Below are 17,605 nucleotides of genomic sequence, written 5' to 3'. Positions count from 1 at the left end.
TCTTTGTAACCAGGTGGACTGGGTCCAGTGTGATGGCAGCTGCAATCAGTGGTTTCACCAGGTCTGTGTTGGTGTTTCTCCAGAGATGGCAGAGAAAGAAGACTACATCTGTGTGCGCTGTACTGTGAAGGACGCACCAAGCCGAAAATAAAAAATACAAACACAAACACCCCCCTCACCCCCACCCACTTAATGTAATTCAGGACTCCAACCGAGAAGATTTCTTCAATTTCTCAGCAAAGCTACAGGACTGGTATTCAAACCAGCCTGTAAACGGTGCTATTTCTATTCCTTACGGGATCATTTTTCCAGAACTCTTTGAAAAAAAGAAAAAACAACTAAAAAATTTTTTGACACTTTTTGTATTTTTTTCCTTAAGAGCTGTTTGTGGTTGTTGAGGTTTGAAATGCCGACTGCTTTTTTTGCAGGGGTTTCCACCAATTTGGAAGGCATTGGAGCTTGCACCTTTTCATGTACAGCATTAAAACCTTACCTCTGTCTGGGATTTACCGGCTTAAGAGTCCAACTCAGTTTCAGTGCCCAGAAGGGCACCAGAAATTCCAGTAAATCCTCATTTGAGGAATTTCTCTCTTGTTTACTCTGTTACCATATCGGGGAACTTAAGTTTTTCACTTTTGGGGTTTTTGTTTCTTTATCCGCTTTTCTTTTTCCTGGTAGACTAGGTTTATTTATCTAAGCAATAACTTCTATGTTGGTTTCAGTGGCTGGAATTAAAACAAAACAAAACAAACTTCCAAACAGTGTGTTGGTGCTTTAGCATTTGGTTGATGTACAGAACACAAATGTCTAGTTTCTAGTGTCACTGATGAACTAGTGATGTAGAAAAGAGACTGCTCTGTAAGTAATTGCCACAGCTGTATTTTGGCTTTTCCCCTGCCCCTTCCTTCCTCTCCTATTTTTTTGGTAGCTTGTATCAAATGTTGCAGTTTTTATTGTGGAATAAATCCTTGGTCCTAATTTAACACTAAATGCTGGTTATTTAGAGCCATTAGACTACATACAGCTTCTCATGCCCCTCTACCTTGTGGGCTTTGAAGAGCTAGAGTGGGGGTTGCTTGCTTTTGCCTCTGCCCAGCCAGGCTGTAGTAGCAGTGTCTGGCGGGCCATATGCCTCCAGTCTCTGCTAATAAAGAACCCCCGTCCAGTCTTCACCGAATAGAATTTGTCTTTAAAGCCATGCTTTTTTAAATAAGATTTTCAGAATGGTGGCAAGTCATTCCAATCCTCAAGTCAGCCCTCCTTGTGGAAATGATGTCTTTATTATATTTGAGTTGACAGGGACACTTGGTGTTTAGGGTTAAGATGTCCAAAGGAAATCTAAGGAAGATGATCCTTGCGGAGGGCTAGGAAATTATGGGTCAAGGGACAGCTTGTGAACACACAGGCTCTGCCTCCGTGATTTCGTTTCCTGTCTTTTTCTAACTCTAGCTCTTGTTACTGGTTGTTGATAGTCCACAGCCTTTCCCGTCTTTTCTTTTTCAAAGGGCTCTGTTCTGCAGTGGAGAAGACCTTCTGGTGAACAGAGAACAGACTCTTGCTTGGTTTTTCCTCTTCTGTTGGTAATACTTATTTTCCCCCGTTCTATAGCCATAAACCTGGAGATGGGTAGAACTAGTAGGTCTTTAATAAAACAAAAACAGCAGTTTGTAATGTAGCAGAGATTTAAATGTACTATATCCCCTTTGATGCAATTCAAATAATTAAATCTCTTTAAGAATGACTTGTAATTGTCTGCAGTTTTCCCATAGTCGTTGCAATGTCTCTCCTTGTCTGATGGGGGTTCTGGGGCCAACAGAGAAGAAGAGTCTCCAGAGTACAATCTGGAAGAGTAGTGGTTTGGACTTTTTTAAGTATCCAAATCCTTAGAACCCCCTGACATTGGGACAAAATGCCTGCTCTCCCAGTTCCTTTGGGAATATAAGCTAAAAGGGGACACTGCAGCTAAAATGGAGCCTTTGCCTGTAGAGAACTTTTGCCCATCTGGTATGCACCTCCTTGGCCCTACTCGGTTTCTTCCTCACCTATGGGTTCACAATCCCTGACGACAGCATCCTGGTGACGTAGATTCTCTGCCTCTATGAGTTAGAGGAGGAAAGGCAAGGATGTGTGTATTTGCTACCCCCTCCCCCATGTGAGAGTGTCCGCTGCCCAGGTGATACTGCTGGTGAATGACAAAGGCTGGGCAGCGTCTTCCAAGTCTCCTGTACTTTGCCTCCTACCTTGTGCACTGACACAGCAAGGGAACAGAGGTACAGCTACCTTCTAATCGGTACCTTCTGTTAAGTACCCAGCTCGACCACAAAATGATGTCACCTAAGAACCTTGTGTACTGTGTGTTAGCCATGAAGCCGGTCTGTGTCCTGGAGAAACTTTTGCACCTGGAGAAAGAAGAGAAGAAACAGAAAACACACAGAGAAACTGATGCTCCATGTCAGTGGTCCTGCAGCTGCATGAGGTGTGAGAAGGAAAGACTGGTGGCCAGAGCCTGAGCCCGGGGGGTGAAGGAGCCAGTGCGCTTGGCACCGAAGGGTGAACCAGTGCCCCTGCCCCCATGCCAGTGGCTGCTGTGTTTTTGTTCTTCCTTCCAAATCAGACTCTGGGGGTTTCTTAGGCAGAACCCAGAAAGGGCTTGCTGCTTCTGCAGCCTGGAGAAAGATGGTGTGATTTGGACTAGCCGTCAAGGAGGTGGATGTCTTTACACCTTCATTTCAGCGTCCTGGGAGGTGGAACTCCCTTTTGTATCTCAAGGTTAGCCTAAAGCCAGGGATGCCATCTGTGGTGGCAGAGGTGGGTAAAAACCCGAGTTTCCCCGCTTCATTCTGCCAGACAGCTTTAAAAAATGATTTCATGTTTTGGCAGAAGTATCTGAGATTGAGTCAATTTGCTCTTAAAATTAACATGACCTTTTGGGTGTTTGTGCAGGAAACCCTGAGAGTGGATCCAACAGAGTGGATGCCTACCTTGAAGGGGGTAAAATTTGGTTTTGCCTCATCCCTTTTTGTTGGGCTCTGAAGGCCCTTTGTATTGGGTTTCGGCCTCTTCTGCTTTTACATTTATAATCCTGCTGGGTATTTGGCACTTGTGGCTTGGATCAGGCATTGATGGATGTTTAGTGCCCGTGGTTGTGGGCTCAGCCCTGCCTAGGTTTGCTGCCGTAGGACACAAACTGGAATGGATTATAGATGGTCTGCCTGTAACAGGAGATAGAATTGAACAAGTATTTCAAGAGTCCTCACCCATGACCATTCAGTACCTGACTGTGCTAGTCCGTGCTAGTCCGTGCTAGGCATCAGCTCGCATTCAGAGGTCTGTCTGCCGTATTGATGTAGAGAACACAGCCCTCTTCTGGTGAAAGGTTGCCTGTTGGGAAGAAGAGCTGAGGAAAACTGTGAAGATCCAGTGCCTTGATTTAGCTCCATGAGAGTCAGAGTCCTTTCTCAGCTCCCAGTTGAGCACCAGAGATGATGGCCTCACACCTTTTGCCCCTGTCATCAGTCCCTACCTAGCATGTGGCTCCTCACGCCTCCCAACTTCATGAGAGGTTCCATGTATAACTTGTAATAGAAATGTTATTGAAAAGCTGCCTAAACAAAACATTGTATAAAGTTAGGAACTTGTGTAAAGTAAAACTGTTGTAAATCCATTTTGAAAGTATAAAGAATCAATTTGTAAAGTGTATTTCAAGTCTTCCAAATTTATGTAAACGAGTTTTCATGTTTCATGGTTGCTTGCATAGGAATACCTCTTTACATTTTTGTCGGTATGAATGGGATGGTTTAAACCAGCCAACAACAGGTCATCCAGCTCCCTGTTTTGGGTCTGGGTTAATTGTATAGGATGAAGGGCTGGGACATGGTGAGTCTGGATGTATCTTTTATTTTCAGGATAACCTGCTGCATTGCCATCGAGGGATGGAATTGTGATGTCATTTGATGTATTCCAGGTGAGTGGAGGCCAAAGGACTATTCTTTCTGTTTCCCCTTAAATGGAAAGAGAAATTAAAAAGTTGCCTTTCTAAGGAAATAAGTCATTTTTTCTAAAATAAGTACCCAAGAAACCTCCCCTCCTCCCAGTCTAGTTGGAGAGGAGTGCGGTTTCAGGCCCTGACTCCTCAGCCCATGTCAGTGGTTTCCCCTGGACCATAATTTTAGCGGGAACTTCAAAAGCCCCTTTTACATAGGATTGGAGCAGGTTGACAGTTAATTGAAAAGTCAGTTAAGTGTGAAAAAGTTGTACATAGAAGTTAGCCTGTCGTGCACAGTTAATAAAACCTAAAATTGAGGAGAATCACAGAAGGCAAGGAAGGACCTTCATTCACCATAACCGTCATGTAGGATCTGCTTTTCAGCTGGGACTTCTTTCCTTTTAAACCGTAACCCTGAAGTGGGGCTTGAAATCCCCATCTCAAGATTTTTTATTTTTTTAAGGTTTATTCAGGAGAGAAGCTGAGACACAGGCAGAGGGAGAAGCAGGCTCCCTGCAGGGAGTCTGATGTGGGACTCGATCCCAGGACCCTGGGGTCACGCCCTGGGCTGCAGGCAGATGCTAAGCCGCTGAGCCATCCAGGGATCCCCTTCCCACCCCAAGATTTAAGGGTCACATGCTCTACTGACAGCCAGCCAGGTGCCCTAGCTTGGGCATTTAAAATGGGTAAGGAATTTGGAAGGAATTGGACTAAAGAATTCTAGAAAATTTACTCCTTTCTCCAGTCTGCGGGGTTTCATCTGTATCTAATTCAGTATCAAGTTTTACAAGCAACTCAATCTAGATGTTTTTTTTCAAGTCACGTCTACACCCAAGGTGAGAATCCTGGGATCGAGTCACGTGCCAGCCAGTCACCTGCTGTGACCCCCCCCCCCCATCTAGTTTTTATACAGATGGTTTTCCCTTTTCCCTCAATCCATTGGTTTATGTAACAATTAAAACGAGTACTCACCGACGGACTAGAGTGTGCTGAGGAAGGGGTGCGGCCTCGCGGTCCGGCTCCCGGCTCGGGAGGGGGCTGCTGCCGGCGGCGCTGCACGATGCCCCGAGGGGGCCGCCCCGGCTTCCACCTGCCCCGCGGGGGCCCCTGCGCGCCCAGCAGCCGGCCCGGCCTTGACCTGGCCCCGCGGGCACCGCGATGCCACGATGCCCCGGGTGCCGAGGCGGGTTTGCTGGGCTCCAGGCCGAGCGGGCCGGACCGGTCCGGGCCGGGCCTGGGGCTCCGATCCTCCTGCTCACGCTCCACCTTTCCTGGCTTTGGTCCAGTGGGTTTACGTGGAAGTTCAGGGGAAAGCGGGAAGGCCGGAGCCTGGGGACGACGGCCCCGTCGGCCCTGGGGGTGCCCCCCACCCGGGGGCGGGGCCGAGCCGCCTGGAGCCGCGGGCGGGTACGAGCTGGGGCTTCGCAGGCGGGTCCCCGGGTGGCCGGGGGGCGGGGGCGGGGGCGGGGCGTGGCGAAGGGCTGGAGGGGGCCAGACACCGCCCGGCGCCCCTAAGCCGGCGGGCCCCGGAGCGCGCGCTGCCGGGCGTGGTTCCCGGGGCTCCGCGCCGCGTCTCCCGCCGCTCGCGGGGTGCCGTGGTCTCTGCCGTGGGCTGCTGCGCTGGACACGGGGCGCGGCGGCGGTTCTCGCTCGTCGCGGGCCCGGCCTCCCGACGGGGGGCGCTCGGCACCCAGGGCGGGGGCCGCGGAGGGCGGCGGTCGCGGTCTCGGTCTCTCTCTCTCTCCCCCGGGCGGGCGGGCCTCGCGCCGGAGCCTCCCCGCGGCAGCACCAGGGGGCAGCAGAGGCCCGGGGCTGGGCGGCTCTGCCCGGGTCCCAGCCGGGGGGCCTGCGGGTGTGGACGCCGGGCCTCCCGCACCTGCCGGCTGCTCCCTGCGGCGCCTTGGGATGCAGCCGAGGGCAGGGCCAGCGCCTCCCGGGTCCGCGGCCACCTCCCCGTCGGGGGCGTCGTGCACCCGAGGTCCAAGCCCTAAGGCACAGCCAGTTCCTGGGCTGCTGGCGTCCCGGGGGCCCCGCGCCGGGCCCGGGATGCGGAGGACAGAAGCCCAGGAGCTGCGAGCTTCGCGGGAGGGACCTGGACGGCCGAGAACAGAGACACCTCGACTCGACCCGACCCGCGACCCCGAACAGTCCAGTCCAGTACGTGCCCGCCGCGTGGTGCCGCTGAGCCGGTCGACACTGGCCTACAGGGTCCCGGGAGGTGGACGCCGGCCTCCGGCCTCCGGGTCCCGGGACAGCCGCCTCCCCACCCCGGGGGGTTGGCGTCGCCTCCAGCTCCACCGAGGGGCGGAGCCCTGGATGCAGACCTGCTCCGCGCGTGGAGGAGGCGGAGGGGCCGGGAGTCCGCCGAGCACCTGCCGGACTCACAGCGTGGCGGGAACAAGACGTGGGCTCGGGCAAGTCGAGGGAGAAGGCATTTCAGGCCAAGAAATGGGAACCGTGATGGGAAATCATAAATCAACACAACCCTTAGCATGTGCTGAGCACTCTTCTGAGCACTTTGCATGTATGAACTCGTCTAGTCTTCACAACATCCCAGTGGCCTTGGCGCTGAATCCACTTTACAGATGAGAAACGAATTTAGAGGTTAAGGCTGAGGCCCGTCCCACTGTACAGAGAGGAGCCAGGATTCAAACCCAGACAGTCAGCGTCCAGCGTCTGGGCCCATAAGGACAAGCGGGGAGGCCCCCGAGTACCCTCGGGCTTAAGTGCTGTGGGCTTCAACCCCACCAGCGGCAGGCTAAGGTTTGCAGGAGCCTGTTTTTAAGAGAAGTGAGTGAACATCGTGTCCCGAAGTGGTTTGGGTGTCGAGCTGCGTCGTCACCATCCCGTATCTGTTCCTCGGGGCACCGCACAGACACCTACATCAAGCTGGACAAGGCTGCTGACCTGGCAGGTGTCATCATGCAGCTGGCCCACCTTGCCCTTGCACAGGCAGCACTGTGAGCCTTGTGGACACTGCCTCGGGCTCCTGGCCCGCCTGCTGTGTCCATTTTATTCCCATTAGGAACACGATGCACTTTCCTCCCTTCTGCACTCCCCACCAGGCTTTCTAGCCAGTGTGGATGGTAGGCCTACTCCAGAGCAGCATATTGTCATTAAACTGGTTTCTGTTGGGGAAAAAAAAAATCCCGGGGGCCTCCCCCGCATTGGCCCCCTCCCCTCTGTGGGGCAGAGGCCACGTGTTCTGGCAGGGAGGCCCGGGAGAGCTGTGGTCAGTGCCTCCCAACCCCCATGGAAGCCCGTGGCCTGCGTGGCGTGCCCACCAAGCCTGCCCTAGCCGTGCCCTAGCTGTGCCCTAGGCCTCGTGTGCAGCAGGCAGGTAGCCCGGGCCTCTACACTCGCCAGCTCCCCTGGGCGAGTCCCAGGGCTCCTGCTGCCTCCCGGAGCTCCGGGTGGTCCTCAGCACCTGTCTGCCACAGCCGCGTGCTAAGGCCCTGTGGGGGCAGCTGGGCTTGGAGGCCACCCGGTGGAGGAGCCAGCAGGGGAAGGGACCGCACAGGGCCCTGCACCCCACCCCCACCCCCATGACTGGTTTTTCTGAAACATAAAACTGATCCAGTTCTTCTTGTGTTCCCCACGGTTTCTGTTGCCCCCTAAGGAAAATCCAAGCGGCCGATCCGAGGACCCATCATGAAGCGTTTCCCCTTGTGTCCCACAACTGCCCCGTGGGCCCCAGCAATCTTCACCTCCCTAAGCAGAGTGCTCCCCCGGCTTCTGTTAAGGCCCCTCACAGCGCTTCCAGACCCGCTGCGCCTGTGTCTCCACGGCAATGCCTTCAGGTGAGCCCAAGGGCTTCAGCACATGAAGTGGAGGCCTCAGGTCAGGTGTCCAAGGTCCCGGCTGTCTGACCCTGACCTTGAAGATCTCCGGGGGTGTAGGCCTCTGTGACCTATGGCTTCTCTGCCTTCTCTGCCGGGAGAGCCTGTCCCTTCATCCCCCCCACCCCGCCCCTCCCAACTGGTCCTGTCCCTGAAGGCAGCTGAAGGTGACCCCTCTGGGAAGCCTGCCCATATTTCCTGCCTCCAACCACGTGGTCCCTGGCTCTTTCCAGCCCCCCCCACCCCCACCCCTGCACCCCTGCCCCAGTACCATACACTCCTCTGCTGGTGCCTGTGGCTCCCTGCGTGTGGCTGCCCCTTTCCCCACATGCCTTCCCTAACTTCCCTAACGGCTCTGACCTCCAGGCCCTAACAGCACACCAGGCAGATAAGATCCTTGCTGGTGGTAAAATCTTGTGGGCGGGATCGATGGTGAACACGTGGAGGAGTCAATGAGTCTGCAGATTTGCACCCAAGGCTGAGAGGGAGGGTGGCAGGTGGTCCTGGGGACACCCAGGCAAGCAGTACAGTCCTGGAGCTGCTTCCCCAGATGTCCCCTGCTCCGGCTCCATGCTTTCCTCCCACAGCTAGGGCGCAGGTAGGGGCAGAGCTGTGCTACAGCCTCAATTCACGGAGGGTTTTAAAGGACTCGCGACATTTAAGGGCCGGGGTTAGTGATTCAGGAAGTGTTACGACTTACTGTTTTCCATCTCCTTGATGATGGGTAGCTTTATTTTTTATTTAAAAGTTGTTTTTTTCTTCAAAGTAAAGTCTATCCTTAACGTGGGGCTCGAACTCATGACCCCAAGAGCGAGTCCCAGCTCTACCAGCCGAGCCAGAGCCAGCCAGGAGCCCCAGGGATGGGTAGCTTTAAAGCCCGTGTTTGCCCTCCGGGGGGAGTAGACATCCTACCCTTGGATGATTCCTAGTTCTGAGCTGCTTGTTCTTCACATTCCAGAAAGCAAGCACGTCTCTGCATATACCACCTCCTGCTGCTTTTTGAAGTGGCTGGACGAGGAGGCACTAATTACTGGGCAGACTAATCCAGAAGAACCATCTTCTCTATTAGAGGAGTGAAAAAACGCTCAGAGATTTTTACCTGGGAAGTGAAGCCATGTCACTGGTGCTTCACGGGGGAAGGAGGACTTGTCTATTCTGGTGTTTAAAATATTACTCCTTTTTTTTTTTAACTCTTATTTATTTAAATAATCTCTACACCCAACATGGGGCTTGAACTCACGACCCCAAGGTTGAGTCTCCCACTCTTCTAACTGAGCTAGCCAGGCACCTGTAAGATTATTACTCCCTTTGAATCTGAGATGGAAAATAAAAAACACTTTTAGACAAATTAGGGGATAGAAGAATATGAAAAAAATGAAGTCCCCATGATACTTATTAGTTCCTGGAATATGTTAAAACTCTGAAGTTATTATTTGTGACTTTGTGAATTTCTTTTATATGCCAGATATGGTCCTGCAAACATTAAAATGCTTCCCCCCTAGGAGTGTAAAATTATAAATTATAGATAGGAAGTCCTTCTCCACCCTCCTCCTCCTCATTCTGTTGTATTTAAGAGTTTTATTTGACTCCGTTTTATTTATTGTTTTGTTCCTTGCACAGGGAATAATTACAGTTCACTTACTCAGTTTCCTGGAGGAGGTGGCCTTCACTGGCCTTTTGGAAACCAGGGATTTTTTTATTTTTAATTTAAACCTAAGGATTGTGGATTGTATAATTATTTTCTTTCCAAATAAGAAATGATTATTATTACATTTTAAAAATCACAGAACTCCAGGGGCACCTGGGTGACTCAGTTAGTTAAGCATCTGCCTTCAGCTCAGGTCATGATCTCAGGGTCCTAGGATGGAGCCCCCATCCGGCTCCCTGCTCAGCGTGGAGTCTGCATCTCCCTCTCCCTCTTCCCCTCCCCCTGGTTGTGCTCTGTCTCTCTCTCTCTGTACCTCAAATAAATAAAATCTTTTTAAAAAAATAAAAATCATAGAACTCCAGTCTGAATATTATTAGACACACACACACACACACACACACACAAAATCACTAATTTCGGGAATCACTTCCTATAACCCAAAATTTGACTGAGTTAGGCTTCAGGGAAGATTCCAGTTCAACCACACACACCAACTTGGGATAAATAGAAACACTGAAGTCTTTAGGTTTCAAAGGCCCACAGTTGCAGGTAGGGTATTTGTTGGAGGAGATCATTCATGCTGGGATAGAATCATGCTGGGGTCACCACTGCTTTGGATTATATGATATGTGATTTTGTTCATGGTTTTCTTTCCCCCCCATCTGATGAGTTAATGTCTTCTGTATTAAGAACATCTCTATGTGATATCTAAAGGTTAAGTGGATTTTAGTATGAAATATGGTAATTTAAGTAAGATTTTAAATACACTTGAGGTTGGTACGTCCAAACTCAGATTAGCAGGTGAAAACCAAGGCCTTTAGTGACAGGAATTGCACATAAGTAAATTTATACAACTGTTTGCTCAATGCCCGTCAGTAAAGCAGGTGTGCTTCAGTGGAGAGTATAATCCTTGTTTGCTTAGTTGTCAGAAACAATAGGAACTGCTCCAGAAGAGTCCTAGGGACCCGTGGAGGGGAGGGAGGATGGGAACCACAGCTTTAGGGCCTGTGAGTGTTCGGCTGTGTGGGAACAGAAAGCAGGAAACAGGGAGCTGGCCTGGCCTGTGCCTGCGGTTGGCTAGCCTGTCTCCGGCTCTTTTCTATTTGCTCTGACAAAAAGCAGAGCTTTGAAAAGCTTTGGGAAGACAAAGGCTCCCCCAGAACCCAGGGGGAAAGTATCCGTGTGCTAGGAAGTGCAAGTGCTACCGGCCCCTGGGAGAGGGGGTCCTAGAATGGGATTATTTACTGAAGACAGGCCACTGACTGGGGAGGCGCAGGGAAGCTGGGTCTGTCCTGGGGAGAGGTGTGATGGGGGAAGAGGCTGCATTTCCCTGCTCTGTGCTCTCCTACTACGGAAAACCAGAGAAGTGAAACCTCCGGGCAGCTCTGTTCAGTGGAATGTGCTGAAACCCTGTGGCCGGTGGAGTTACAGGCTCTTTCTCCCCAGAGAACTCCTGGAATTGGGCAACCTTCCTGCCGTCATGGATGCAAAGTGCGGGGGCTGGTATGGGGGGGGCAGTCCTCTGGATGGCCCCTGCAGGAGTGCATGCAGGTGGGGGCCGGCGTCTAAGGCTACGCAGCGTTCATCCTTTTTCCCAGGACCAACCTTTGAAAAACAAAGGGTCAGATAATTGGCTGGGGGTGGAGGGTGGGTGACTTCCATCCTTTCCTGCTCCAGCTGAAGCCCAGGGGAATAAGCGGGAGGGAGGCTGATCTCCTGATTAGGTTTGTAGCCCAGACACTCCTGGTCCTGGTGAATTAAAAGAACATTAAGGCCATAGGCAGAGACGCTGCATTTTTCATTTAACCAAACTGATTGTGGCATTGACTCTAAATATTCTGGAAAGGCTGGCGGGCTGCTTCCACCCTGCGGCAGGGTCCCAGGTGGACTCAGAGCTGGGGGACAGGCAGCAGTGGGGCCAGCTGGCGCGGCTGGCTCCGAGCGATGAGGCTGCACTCCGAGCCTGCTCCTGCGGGAAGCTCCTGCAGATGCTCCTGCAGATGCGCGCTCGGTATGGGGTGAGCCCCTCCGGTGAAGCAGCATTCCGGGGATGCAGCATTCCGGGGATGCACCCCGGCTGAGGCTGGCGCTGAGCGTCCTCCGGACAGTGTAGGGCAGCCCGTTCAGTCCCTCCTACATCAGACTCTGGGCCGCAGGTGCGGTGCAGGTGAGCGGGGCTGAGTGTGAGCCCAGGGCCGGCGGGCTCGCTCCCCTCTCGCTCGGGCAGCCCTGCCCCAGTGCTTTGGGGCGAGGAGGCTGGGGGTGTTCTCCGGGGTCCCACCGCTGCCTCCCCCTGCCCTCCAGCCTCAGATCCGTGTCCTCTCTGCAGTCCTTCACCTGTGTTCTTTCAGTCGGTAAATGCGGCCTGAGGGCTGACACCGGCCAGACCCGAAGGCCGCCTGTCCCTCGCGCAGAGGCGGCTGCTCCCGGCCCGGCCTTCATCAAAGTTGCGCGGAGAGCGGACGTGGTTGCTCCGATGGTGCCGTTGGCGGCTCCTGCGGCCCCGCCCGGGGTGAGGAGGGGGCGCGGTGCCTGCAGCTCGGCGCCACCCCCTCCCGCGTGGCCTCCTGGCGGCTCCTTCCTCGCGCGCCGCTCGTGCCCACCTTGACCGGGCGTCTCGGGGCTGTCATTCAGCGAGTGGGGTTCCCTTCTCTCCCCTCCACCTCCTCCCAGACCCTCCCCGCCCCCACCGCCCTGCGCCCCCCACCCCCGCCCTGAGTTCTCCCAAGCATCCCCGTCGTCACCCCTCCGGGCTCGGGGGCCTTACGTGGAGGAGCGCGTGGGGACGGGGCTCGGCGATCCCAAACGGCCAGAGGGCTCCCGAGCCCGGGAAGGGAGCCCCGAGCTGCCCTGGGCTCCGGAGGCCGGGGCGGCGGCCCGTCGCGGGCGGGGACGAGGACGCCCGGCTCCGGTCCGACTGTGCGGGGCCCGAGCCCGGCCGTGACCTTGAGCGCGGGGCGGGGGCGCGGAGGGGAGCGGGGCGCGGAGGGGAGCGGGCCCCGCAGGACAGGTCGGCCCCGGCCCCGCCCCCGCCCCGCCAGGCCCCGCCCCGGCCCGCCCCGGCCCCGCCCCCGGCCCGCCAGGCCCCGCCCCCGGCCCTCCAGGCCCCGCCCCCCGCCCCGCCCCAGGCTGCCCCGGGACCAGCCCAGGCCCCGCCCCCGACACGCCAGGCCCCGCCCCCGATCCACCCCGCCCCGCCCCGGCCATGCCAGGCCCCGCCCCCGCCCCGCCCCCGCCCCCGGCCGCGGCTCCTCCCCTCACTGCAGCTCCCGCCGCCTCCCGCCTCCCGCCTCCCGCCTCCCGCCGCCGGGGCGCAGACGGCTCAGCTCAGCAAGTCTTGCGGCAAAGGCACTTCGGGCCGAGTTGGGGCCGGGGCGCAGCGGGACACCGGGCCCGGGGACGCACGCCCCCCGCGCGCCCTCTCGTCGGGCACCGGGTCCTCCGCGCCGCCGCCCGGGTAAGTCCGCCCCCGCCGCCGCCCCCGCCGCCGCCGCCGCCCCCGCCCCTCGCTCCCCCGAACTTCGTCCTCCGGGTCGGTTCCGTCCTGGGCCGAGGGGCTCGGGGCGCGGGGCGCGGGGCGCGGGGCGCGGGGCGCGAGCGGAGCCCGGCCGACGTCCCCAGCCCTCCCCAGCCCTCCCCAGCCCTCCCCAGCCCCGGGGCTCCGCGGCCCGCCCTCCCGCCCTCCCGCCCTCCCGCCGGGCCTCGGGCCCCCCGCGGCCCCCTCCCCGGCTGCCCCAGACCCGCCGCGCTTCGGGGACCCCGGGCCCGCCAGGTGGGGGCTCTGCGGGCTGCAGGGGGCGGCGTCCCCGCACCTGGGAGAGGGCGGCGGGGGACCATCGGGTGTCGGGAGGAACTGGGACGGGGACGCCAGAGGGGGATGGAGCGCCCCGAGCCTCCCTCCAAATCTCATGACTCAGCACGACCTAGGACGTCCCGTCCCCGCTCAGCCCTCCCGCAGGGCTGGGCTCCCGGCCCCAGAAGGGCACAAGCCCACCTGCTCTTCCCGACTCCTTCGTTGCCCTCCCCACTTGGGGTCCCCTCCCTCCGCGTCTCTGTTTACGCCCCTTTCCCTCAGGACACGGAGGGGGGCTTCATTTATTTTATAACTAAAAAGGTTGTATGATGATTTGTCCTCGTACCCCATTAACCCAGTCCCTCCCCCACTCTCCTCTCCTGGTCCCATCCCCACATTCCACAGGTGCCTTCCCGACACCCCCAGCCCCAGCCGGCCAGGCGGGAGGGGGCCTCTAGAGCCCCAGCTGCCCCTCCGCAGCACCCCCCCATTCCCTGCTGAGGCGGACAAGTAGATGTTCCGGCTGCTTTCTCCTGTGGCAGCGGGAAGGCGCAGGACGTAGGCGATGGCCCAGGAGGGGGGCACTGCGGAGAAGGGCAGAGGCTGGACGGGCGGGGGCCCCGGTTGGAAGGGGTGGGCACAGGGATGAGCAAGTGCTTAGGCCCTGTGTACCTGGAAAGACAGGAAGGTGGGCCAAGGTGTGACCTGGCCAGCTCTGGGGGTGCCTTCCCCTTCTTGGTCCCCTGCCGCCCCGAGAGGGTCTCCCCGGGCAGTAGATTATCCTCAAGCTGAGCCATCCAGCTCCTGGTGACCTGGGCACGTCATCGGAGGGTGTGAGCATGAGGAAGACCAGAGCCCGGACCCTTGCCAGTCCTGTCCCCTTGCTTAGGTCCGAGTGCAGACCCCGGGCTGCCGGAAACATCTGTGTCCACTAGAGAAACCCAAAGAAGAGCCATTGCCCAGTGTCCCTAAGATGGGGCCAGAGGGGCAGGTGGAAGGGGCAGGCCTGCAGCCTGGGTGGGCCCCAGGGCTGAGTCAGCATCAGGGGTCCACGGCTTGCAAACAGACCTGGGCAGCAAGCCCACCCCTCGCTGCTTCTCTTCCTCACACCCCGGGAATGACAAGTGCCAGCTCAGGCTTCTCTCCCCGCTGCAGCCAGCCTCTGTCCCGCTTGGCATCGGGCAGATCCCTGGCTTTCTCCTCTAGGACACCGTGGGGGGACTTGCCTTTTCTGGGCCCCTCCTGGCCCACTTTCCGTGCTCTGGCCAAGGAGGAGCTGGGGGCTTCTGGAAAGCTGAGAAGGGGAAGGCAGATAGAAGCGTTCGACTTCAAGTCACAACAGACCTGGCTCACTGTCCCCGTAGGAGGAAGAGACCAGAGGTCGTCCTCCTTTTCAGGCCCAGCTGTGACGAGGGTGTACCTGGCACTGCAGACAGCCAGGGCTGGGTGCGCTTTGGAGATGGGGAGCAGCCTCTCCCCTGCCTCCCTGAGCCAGTATTCCCAGCCCCAGGCAAGCCTGACCTCCAGGGACCCTTCTGCCCCGACCCGGACCCTGTCCTCCCCCAGACCCTGTCCTCCCCCGGCTGAGTCTCCTGCCCCTGCCCACCTGCCCTGGGAGTCTGTGCAGCGCTCTGCGGGGAGCAGATAGGGGCGCAGCAGGTGCCCCGGGATCCAGGGTGTGGGAAGGCCAGCGAGGTGCGGGGGGTGGTCTCGGGGTTCAGTGGACGGCCCGAGTGGCTGTCAGCCCCTTCCTGGGACAGAAGCGTCCTCAGGGGAGTCAGAGGCTGTGGACGGTAGGCTTGCTGCCTCATTTGGCTTTGGCATTTGGGCTTTCCCGGTGGAGGCTCCGGCTGAAGCTGGGCTTGCTGCAGACCGAGGGAGGCGAGTTTTGAGAACCGGGATGTCAAGCCAGAGGGAGCGATGGAGGGTGTTTACTCGGTACGGGGTGGTGGTTAACAGGAAGCAGCAAACCAACGGGCTTGGCTTAAAATCCCAGGGCCTCCGGGTACAAAGTGTGTACTTGATTACTCCATTCGTGCAACGGACATTTGTTGGTTCGCACCTACTACGTGAGCACCCACTAGGTGCATTGTTGTAGCCGCTGTGGATGCTGCCGTGAACAGACAACCCCGGTGTGTGTGGGGTTTGCAGTCCAGGTGGCCCGGGCGGGTTGCTCAGCTACTCTGAGGTCAGTTCTACGTCGATTCAACGATTAGCTTTGAGAGCCTACTGTGCGCCCAGGGTGCGGTAGGCCCCGGGGGTTCAGTTGGGAACAAAACAGGCCTGGTTCCCGCCCTCATGACGCTTACCCTCCAGTGACTAACACACAGAATAAGCAGATTATTACATAAGCAGCTCATCACAACTCGACAACTGTTAGGAAGGCATACCGGGTGCGTCGGAGGTAAGGGTGTTTGCCCCCCAGGGTAGCAAGTGTTCAGTAAATGATGACCTGTTAATACGGCCCCCTGGACGGACGCCATCCTAGAGTTCCGACGTGAATAATCATCATCCACGCAACCAGTTGGTTATTCGTCCTCCACCAGGTCAGAGACCCTGAGGTAGAGAAGCTGGGGTCTGGCCCTGGGTTCTCAGGAGCACGGGGAGTCTGTGATGACTCAGGCCGTCTCGCGGGGCAAGGTCACGTCACCGCGGCAGCCTGGTGACTGTAGCCAGATTGCCCCGCTTCCTCCCGGTGCCACCACTCGCTCTGACTTCGGGCAAGTGAGTCAAATCCTGTTTCTCCGCCTGCCCGGCTGTGCAGTGGAGACAGAGTCCGTACCTGTGACGTAGGTGGTTCTGGGCGACGGTGAACGAAGTGGTTCCTGCACAGGGTTTAGAACAGCGAGGGCCTCGCGGGTGGTTCCGCCGAGCTCGTGCCGCCCGCGGGCCTCCCGCCCATCCTCTGCCCGCGGACGGGACCCTGCCTGCCGGACGGACCACTTCCCAGCTCTGTTAATCCTAAAAACCCAGAGGAAGGGGCTGCTCCGGCTTCTCCGGTGGCCATTCCCGGGGTTTCCTCCTTCAACTTCCAGGCGGTTCTTCATGCCCGACAAAGCCGTATGTTGTCAAAGCTCAGTTTCCAGGGAGGATTTGTCCCGGCAACTCTTCATTGTCACCCCTGGAACCGTCGTTCGGGTAGTAGCCAGAACGGTGGGCACGTTAGGGTGCAGGCCCCGAGGGACGCGAGCAGTCGCTGCGAGTAGACCTCGGGGCGCTCCTAGCTGCCAGCCCCGCACCCCACCCCAACGCTTACACACACTCACGGGTCTAAGCGTCGGCAAGGGGCCTAAAATTAAACATTAGGAAGGATGCCCCAAATACATGGTACGCAAAATGTTCTAGAAGCTTCCTCCCTGGATAATTTCTAGACTAGGACAGACTTCCCCACCTGTGTGGTCAGGAGACCAGAGCACTGAATGCCGGGGATGAGGAGGTCGCATCCGGAGGGCAGCAGGCTGTGCGCCACTTGGTCCGTCCGTGGAGGGTCAGGCGCCACCAAGCAGCTCCCTCGGGGGTGGGGACAAGGCAAGAAGAGGACAGCCCTGCGGTCGTAAAGCTGGGGGAGGCCCTTTTCTGACCACCTTGTCTGGGGCTCAGGATCCCAGCCTCTCCGTAGGCCACCCTGCCATCAGGGCGTCGCGGGAGTGGGCGTGTGTGGCCAGGAGACGCAGAGCCCTGCGAGTCAGGCCTCCCCTTTCTCCAGCTCCGCCCCCTTCCCTTCTGTCTCACAGTCCCCTCGTACCACAAAAAGGCCAAGGCCCCGAGACGTCATGTGACGGTTTAAATCCTCGCACTGTCGAGGCCGGAGCGAGGTCTCACACCCAGATCCTGGGCACCTCGGGGTCGTTCCCGGCCGCTGGGGCCGCTTGGTCAGAACCCTTCGTCCTCAGGGAGCCCCCCGTGCGTTTCCTGCTCTTTCGCAGAAGACCCGTCTAGGTGTGGACCCGCCAACTCAGCCAGGGGTCCTCAGAGTCGGTGACGCTTTGGGGGTGAGCAGGGACCCGTCCCTGACGTCGGTGGCAGGGAGGTAGAGGACGGGCAGCGATCCCTTGGAGAAGCGGAATCCGTGCTCCAGGTGCTCTCAGTCCGCTGCTGGATTGCTCTGGGACTCGCCCACCAGGAGCACCCGCTGCGCAGCGCCAATGACGAGGCAGCCGGGCACCTGCCCCAGCCTCAGGCAGCCGCGTCCGCAATGGGGGGCGGCCGTCACCGGCCAGTTCCCGGAAGCCCAGCAGGACGTAGGCACGCGTGCCCGTGTGCGCGCTTGGAGTCAACGGCTTCTCGTAGAGGCCAGGCCGAGGGGGTGCCCTGGCTCCAGCCCAGCGCTGCCCCTGCAC

General features: G+C 57.6%; 1 protein-coding gene and 1 long non-coding RNA gene across 9 annotated transcripts in view; one reads left to right on the top strand and one right to left on the bottom strand.

Moving 5' to 3' along the window:
* The window catches only part of KDM5B (lysine demethylase 5B), a 90,109-nt gene extending 81,177 nt beyond the window's left edge, over window positions 1–8,932 (top strand). For 6 of the 8 annotated variants that reach the window (XM_072831441.1, XM_072831443.1, XM_072831442.1 and 3 more), the window contains exon 27: window positions 14–3,699. In XM_072831441.1, the coding sequence (XP_072687542.1) occupies window positions 14–151 (138 nt within the window). In that variant the 3' untranslated portion in view covers window positions 152–3,699. Of the gene's footprint in view, window positions 1–13; window positions 3,700–3,905; window positions 3,965–4,804; window positions 4,962–7,604; window positions 7,786–8,782 lie in introns of those variants that run through there. The other 2 variants (XR_012033385.1, XM_072831445.1) reach the window with 2 other exon arrangements.
* Window positions 8,837–12,148, bottom strand: LOC140636013 (uncharacterized). The gene is made up of 2 exons (XR_012033386.1): window positions 11,810–12,148; window positions 8,837–11,617 (listed from the first exon to the last, which is right to left on the bottom strand). It is a non-coding gene; the product is annotated as an uncharacterized lncRNA (long non-coding RNA).
* Window positions 12,149–17,605: the final 5,457 nt, after the last annotated feature.

The sequence above is a fragment of the Canis lupus genome, chromosome 6, assembly GCF_048164855.1.
Source record: "Canis lupus baileyi chromosome 6, mCanLup2.hap1, whole genome shotgun sequence".
NCBI classification, from domain to species: domain Eukaryota; kingdom Metazoa; phylum Chordata; class Mammalia; order Carnivora; family Canidae; genus Canis; species Canis lupus.
The sequence above is the reverse complement of the archived record's forward strand: the minus strand, read 5'-3'. Positions and strand labels throughout refer to the sequence as shown.